The 7,472-nt window shown below is 42.9% G+C and overlaps 1 protein-coding gene across 2 annotated transcripts in view; it reads right to left on the bottom strand.

Annotated features, from left to right (window-relative positions):
* PTPN21 (protein tyrosine phosphatase, non-receptor type 21) overlaps positions 1-7,472 on the bottom strand; it is a 71,451-nt gene that overhangs the window by 29,318 nt on the left and 34,661 nt on the right. For both annotated transcript variants that reach the window (XM_019518685.1, XM_019518686.1), the window contains exons 5-7: positions 3,786-3,853; positions 3,226-3,296; positions 781-868 (exon numbers count right to left, since the gene is read on the bottom strand). In XM_019518685.1, the coding sequence (XP_019374230.1) occupies positions 781-868; positions 3,226-3,296; positions 3,786-3,853 (227 nt within the window). The remainder of the gene's footprint in view (positions 1-780; positions 869-3,225; positions 3,297-3,785; positions 3,854-7,472) is intronic.

Below are 7,472 nucleotides of genomic sequence, written 5' to 3'. Positions count from 1 at the left end.
GGGACCTGAACCTGTTCAGCCTCCACAAGAGAAGGCTGAGGGGGGATCTAGTGGCCTGTTATAAACTAGTCAGGGGGGAACAGCAGGCACTGGGGAAGTCCCAGTTCCCCCGAGCGCTACCAGGAGTGACCAGGAATAACGGTCACAAGCTGGCAGAGGGTAGACTTAGGCTAGATATCAGGAGGTGCTACTTCACGGTCAGGGCGGCTAGGATCTGGAACCAACTTCCAAGCAAAGTGGTGCTGGCTCCTACCCTGGGGGTCTTTAAGAGGAGGCTAGATGTACACCTTGCTGGGGTCGTTTGACCCCAGTACTCTTTCCTGCCATGGCAGGGGGTTGGACTCGATGATCTGCTCAGGTCCCTCCCGACCCTAGAAACTATGAATCTTGTCTGCACCCCCACCCACAGAGCATGTGTAAGGACGCCCTTTGTGAACAAAAGTTACAGAAGCATTAATTATCAACTTGTGCGAGTTCACTAAAATATTCTTACAAAGGCAATGCAAGGAGGTATCTAGATTTAAATCTTTAGTTTAATATATAACAATCTTTCCTCAACATAATGCACACATACTGGACCCCATGATAGAGCCATTCTACACCTGAATATTCTCAGTGAAGTCAATGGGATGGTACAAATGACTACAGAGTACTAGGCCCAAAAGTTTATTTTATATTGCAGTTACCTTTTTCAATGCAAAAAACCCCCAAACATTAGGAAACAAAAAACATTACAATGCTTACCCTTAAGTTAAGGCAGAGTATCAAAGCCACCCTTACCTTTGCAGGGTAGCTCTCTTCACCATAGCCCTCCATTCTCTCCACCTCTTGCATATACAACATTTCTGCATCAGGAGGTGTAAGGCCTCTACAAATAAACACAATGGTTCATTTTAATGCAATGATTTAATTTAAATTTAATGACCCTGTATGTATTCCTCTGAACTACACTCTCAAAGCTGAAAAATCCTGAAGAAAAGCATCCAATAATTGTGAAGTCTTGCTGCTTTATATGTACCCCATGAGTAGCCCCAAAAAATCCCATGACCTTCTGGTCAACCTCCTTCTGGGCTTAGCCAACTTGACTATCTCTCCACCCTTCCAAGAAGGAGGTTCTGACTAGAAGGAGACCAGGTGACTGGGGGGTCTCTGGCATTCCCTTGTCTGTACACATCTCTGAGCGGAGTTAGACCCACAAGCTCCTTAGATATGTTCAGGGGGTAGAGGATGCTATTTGGAGTTCTCTTCTCAGTGACACTCCTTGGCACCCTACTTATTAGCCTATCACCTGTACTGCTGATCCTGTTTTCTCAATTGGTCCCAAAGAATTAGTTGTTGTACATTTAGTGGCCTCCTTCCAGTCACTGAGGGAGGGCTGTAGTTCCTGGTGATCCCAAACCCACCAATGAATAACACTCTTGACTCATTTAACATGCTCCTCTCAAGCTTCCCAGAATTCTCTCTCATTTCTCTCCACTCCATTCATATGCACCACTGAAATTTACCTTCTACCCTGATTCAAACCATTGTCACATCCTTCTTGAAATCCATCTTGTTTCCCCATTGCTCACCTTCTCAAAATTAAAGATGTGAGTACTTCCATTCAAGGAGCTTCATAATTTTGTCATCCAGCATTTCAAATACCTCTAGCACCAACACTGTGCTAGGGCTTGCACAATTTGAAAAATAACACCCACTTAGTTTTTATAATGTTCTTCCTCTTTTTCCTTTTTCTCCAATAATATCAATCTCCTCCACTTCTTTCCCCACTCCCATCTTTACTCCTCTTCCTCTACTAAACTTTATGCACAGAACAATCTCTCAGTCCAGCTATGTCACTTCAAAATCCTCTCATTAAACCCTCCTAAAAAGTTACTGTTTGTGCTGCCTCAGAACACCCACAAAACCATATCACACTTTTTCTTGACCGTGGCATTAGAGGAGAAATGAGCAAGATCAAAAAATTAAAATAAACCCAATAAAGAAAATGCATCTAAACCTTTCCTCTGAAGTTTCCAGTGCATTATGTTTTACCTGAATTTGTCACTAATTTGTTCAGTCCTGAGCATATTTCGTACATAACAGGTAAACCTACACCTACACCTGCGCAGTGAACTAATTTATGCAAACTAATCTATGTGAACTAATTGCAGTGAACTAATCTATTGTGCAGTAAGTCATCACCATGTAACTGTGAGCAGCTGTATGCAACAATTGCTGCAGTTACATCATCATGTAACTGCAGCAGCTACTGCACTGTTAATTAGGCTAATTGTTAATTGGAGCTCCCCCTGGATGCTGCAGCAGGGCAGAGCAAGGCATGGAGGCTAGAGCATCTTTGGTCTCAACTGCTCCCACTGAGAGCAAATTTGCTCCTAAGTGGAGGCATTTGTAGACCCCTTCCCAGGTGCAGTTTACTGTGCCTTATTTTATTGCACAGTTACCTTACTGTGTGTTAATAGCAGTTCTACACAGTTACCTTACTGTGTAGAAGCATCCATCAAATACTACTGCTCTAACTGTGGTCACTACTTCCCTACCACAACCTGAGATATTAAGTTAAATGAATGGTTTAATAAGCATTATACAAATGGAGACACCATTTTATTTTTGTCCCCCATAAGCAGCATGAAGTACAGTGGTTTCAAAAGGTTTGCAATCAAGGTAGACTCCTAGAGATGTGCTGGCATTCTTTGTTTTTTGGTAAGTCTGTGCTTGTGGCAGGTCTGGAATCTTATGGAAGCTCACAGCATAGAATAGAAATATAAGCACTCTCATGCTGTCTAACTCTGACTCACCTGTGACATGGACGAACGACCTCTCTGTGAGACAGCACACTATCCTTTCCTATTTACATATTCCCAGTTAATCATACCTAGATGCTAGTGACCTGGAGACCTGTAGTCTGGATGCTCGGCTGAGATGACACAAAAGGTAGTAATTTCAGTCCCAGTGAGCCAGAATGGCCTTCAACCATAGTCACAGTGTAACATATACACTGTACTCATTACCTATATAGCTAACCTAATTCAGTATTATCTACATCCTTATGCTTCAAATCAATCTCCTGTGTATGCCCTTCCCTTTCTTTATGAGCACGCTGATCTTGGTGTTCCTTTTCTTTATGCCTTTTTCACTCCATTTTTTACTGTCTTGAGGTTTTTGAGTTTTCTTAATGTCACATATCTGAAGTGCTTCAAAATCTCAATATTTTAGTACTCTTACCTGTACTTTTGATGCAACAAGGCCACTTTCTGTGTTGCTTCTTCCAGTATGTTTTCCTCTTGTAGCCAACCCTTAACATAAATACATTTTGTTTAACGCAGTATTAGTGGATTTTTAAAGGATAAAATAATTGGTTTATTCCCTAAATAGGATCATGACTTCCATTAGAGCCTGCAATTAGCTTATTATCAATCAACTACTATGAAAAAATATACCAAAAGTAGCTCCCTTTTCTGAGTTTTTCCCTCCATCTAATGTTTACCATAGATAAATATATGTTTTGCAATCCCTAGTGTTTATTGTGCACATCAAAGCAGTATGTCCAAATCAAGTCTCTGATAAACACTTTAATTACATCTGCAAGTGCAGAGAATCTGTGATTTGTGCTTTGATTAATTTGGGAGCACTAAACTACAGAGAGAACAAAAGGGTGCATTAAAATGACTCTCAGATCAAGCACTGATATTTGTTGGTATAGTGTTTGCACATTTTTGTGCCTAATGAAGGGGCTCTCCAAATCATTTCCTTTCTTTCAACGGATTCTGAAAAGAAGTACTTACCACAGGAAACAAGGCGAATCTTTGTAGAAACTCCTGAGATTCATATTGATCATAGTCTCCAAAGTCAGCTAAAAAATGAAAGAGAACAGATAGGATTCAAGTATAGTATTTCCTGATTATAAGATGACCCCCAATTATTAGATTCTATATATGGAAAATTTATAAATTTGTTATAATTTTTCCAGGTATAGAATCTAATTACTGGATGTCTGCTTTGAATTTGTCCCCTTCCAACTGCTATAGCAGGGAAAAAAAATCTAGGGAATCAGATAGCTCTTTGCTTTTTGCCCCCCACTATTTTTTTCCCCTGACAGCCCCTTCCCCCTCCCCCAGACCCTGCTTTCCCTAAGCACATGGAAGAGACAAGAACATTTGAAAACAATAACTCTGAAATTAAACATGACTGTAGCAATTTGCATACAGTACCCACAGACTTAGTTCATCCAGGATGATGCATGTTACCTTTTTTTTTTTTTTAAAATAGCTGCAGGTTTTAGCACGGTTGTTTTGTAAACACACTTTTGAGTGTGTGCGCACATGTGCGCACACACACGCGCGTGAGTGCGCGCACACACACACACACACACACACACACACACACACACACACACACGTTTTGTTTCAAGGGCCAAATCAGTTCCAGAACCAATTAGGCAAAACCCAATAGTCAAGTTCCAAGCTATTGACTGAGCAGAGCTCAGTCATCAAGTCTGGGTGGCTCTATCACTGGGCAAGCATTCTCCCCTCCCCCCGACCCATCAGTTTAGGGCTCCAGATATTCCCCAAATCTACAGCAGGTATCCTACAGGCAGGCCCCAGGCCCAGAAGCTGTGGGGTTCAGATGCTCCCAGCCTCATTTGCTCCTAGCCAAAAGGCTGAGCAGCAAACCAGAGGGAAAGCATACGCACCGTGCCCCCACTGCATGTGTGCATGGGAGGACAAGTACGTGGTACAGTTATTGTAAAGAGAATGATAATGCTGCAACTGTAAACATGTGGTTGGGGCTACTGAATGAACCATATTGGTTTTGAGACAGATTCATGGGGGGCGGTATATGTGCATACACATACACCTATACGTACACCCCTTTATATACGATATATGTATATATACACACCTGAGGAGGGGGGATTTGTTTTATTTATATACTTACATACACACACACACACACATATACATACATACATACACACACACACACCAGCCTTTATATATTTTATATCAGCATTTTCTTGACCTCTTGGGCTAAAATCAAGTGATCAGCTGAAAGCCTGATCAATGCCTTAAGGGCAGAGGAGTGTGTCAGGGTATAAGGAGTGGAGGAGGGAAATCCAAAGCTCAAAACAATGGCAGTAGTGGCAAGTAACCAGGAGGTGGAAAGTAGAATGAAGAGCAGAAAAGAAAGGCTAGAGACATATGGAGGGTGGACAAAGGTGGAGAAGCAGAGAAAAAAGATGAAGATAATAGGAGCAACAGCAGAAGTAGCAGCAACAACAGAGGCAGTGGCAAAGAAAGTGATGGGGAGATGAACAAGGCCAGATGGAAGACAGGAGCAGAGAAGAATGTGACAGAGTGGGAACAGCAGGAAAAGGTAAGTCAGACGAGAGGCAGAAAACAACAGGAACATGACAAAATACCAGCCCACTGGGAGTGGCACAGCAGGAAGACACAGAAGATGCACCAAGAGATGTCAGGAAGGATTGGAAACTGTGGATAAAAGCAATATCAGCCCGTGATGGGATGTAGACAGGATCAATGATGGACAGATATGAGTTCACAGAAATGGTACTGTTTGAGATACTGGAAGTGCAGGTGGAACATCTCACCAGCCTGACTGCTTTCCAAAACAGATAGACTTGGGAGTTAATTTACTGGAACAATGAAGAGTATGAACATTTTTGGAAGAAACATGCAGAGGAATGTGGGAGGGAAGAATTAAGAAGGATAAAGTTTATAGCAGGGGAAAAGTCAAGGGAATGAGTGATTACAGTAAGAATGTAAATGGATTTATTAGAGGCAGAAGACAGAAAGATGGATGGAATTGTATGTGCAAAGAGTAATGTGTGTAGAGAAGACATGGGACAAATATGGTATTTGGATGGGGTCATGGAGGGCACAAGTTGCGTAGAGAGCAAATGAGTGGAGCCCAGGTGGGGTGCAGCACCTCCTGTCTGCATTCCAGCTGCAGCCCCACTGGGGTTTTCTAATATACCATGGGCAACCAAAGGAATGCAGCAAGGATGGGCACCTGAAGGGCACCTGCACACTGCTCCCCCATGGTGTGCTACAGATGTGAAGGTAAGGGGCACAGAGCTGCAGAGTCCCTAAAATGCATGAGCTGTGGTGGGGGAGGGACACCTATTCCACAGGTGTCTCAAGACTCTATACAAGCAAGGTCAGACCCTCTGAGGAACAGCATGAATCGGAAAGGGACAGTGGGGGAGAAGAGAAGGGTGAGAGTGAAGTAGAAATGGTGGAGAAGATCCCACAGGAGGGAGGAGAGGAGAAAGAGGAGTGTGTGATACCTGTAACTGAGGCAACTCAAGAAAAAACAGAAAAAAAAGAAGGGGCATGGGAAAGAGCCCAGAAAGAGAGAGAGGTGGGGGGTGTGTGGAGAAAGAAATCAAACAAGCAGAAGAAATGGAGGTAGAACAAATAAAAGCGCCCAGGAGTCAGGGAGGGAAAAAGAAGAAAACACAAGGGAAGAAAATCAGGAAAAAGAAACCTGAAAACATGGGGAATGAGACAGTCAGAGCCAGAGAGCCAGTTCCCACCATTAATTCCTCCGGGCTCCAGCCTAGATGGGGGAGCTGGAGGCAGGAAGCGGCAAGGAGGTGGGGAAATGGAAGCTTTCCTGAAAGCAAAGGCAGGCAAGGAGCCTGCAAAAGTGACAGGCATGAAAGTGGGGAAGAGCAGGGGGAGTAAATCATGATGAGCAGCAGTTCTGGGAAACCTTAAAAGGGACAGGCACACTCTTTTTAAAACAAGCACAACAGCACTGATTATAGAATCTATTAAGGTCTGGAGCATGCTAACAAGGAAGAGATGGCAACAAATTGAACCAATGTTAAAAAAGTAAGGAAATATATAATATGTCTGCAAGAATGTGGGATACTAAGAGAAAGGGATTATAAGTGCTTTGAGAAAAGGTGGAGATTGGGACCATCCTGGTGGTGTGAGACAAATGAAAATAAAGTGGCTGGAGTGGCAATACGAGTCAAGAATCCAGAGGTGAAAGCAAAGCAGATGGAAGACATCATCAGTGGCAGACTGCAGCAAATGATACTATTAGTCAGAGGAGCAGAATTAGAAGTTTTCAGCATATATGCAACACCAGAGTTTGGAGTGGGGCGGGGAGGAGGAAGGGTGTGTTTAAAGAGCTAGCAGTTTATGTGGTAGAAGGGAGACTGAGGATAATCGTGGGGAACTTCAATTGCATAAATAGAAGCAGGTGACAGAACAGGGGAAGGGGGAGACAGAACTTTAGACAGTTCATCCAGATTGTTAGCAAATATAACAAAAGCAGAGGCTGCTTGTACACACCATGGGGTTTTAATTCAGTTTAGTTCTCCCTAAATTGAACTGGTGGTTTTTTAAAAACACTGCTTCAATTTAGGGCAAATTAAACTGAACTAAACTCCTGTGGCATGTACACAAGGGTGGGGGCCTGATCCTTACCTGCCTCTT

The sequence above is a fragment of the Gavialis gangeticus genome, unplaced genomic scaffold (assembly GCF_001723915.1).
Source record: "Gavialis gangeticus isolate Ggan-Ray unplaced genomic scaffold, GavGan_comp1, whole genome shotgun sequence".
In the NCBI taxonomy this organism is placed as follows: Eukaryota; Metazoa; Chordata; order Crocodylia; family Gavialidae; genus Gavialis; species Gavialis gangeticus.
This window is presented reverse-complemented; position numbering and strand designations above follow the sequence as displayed.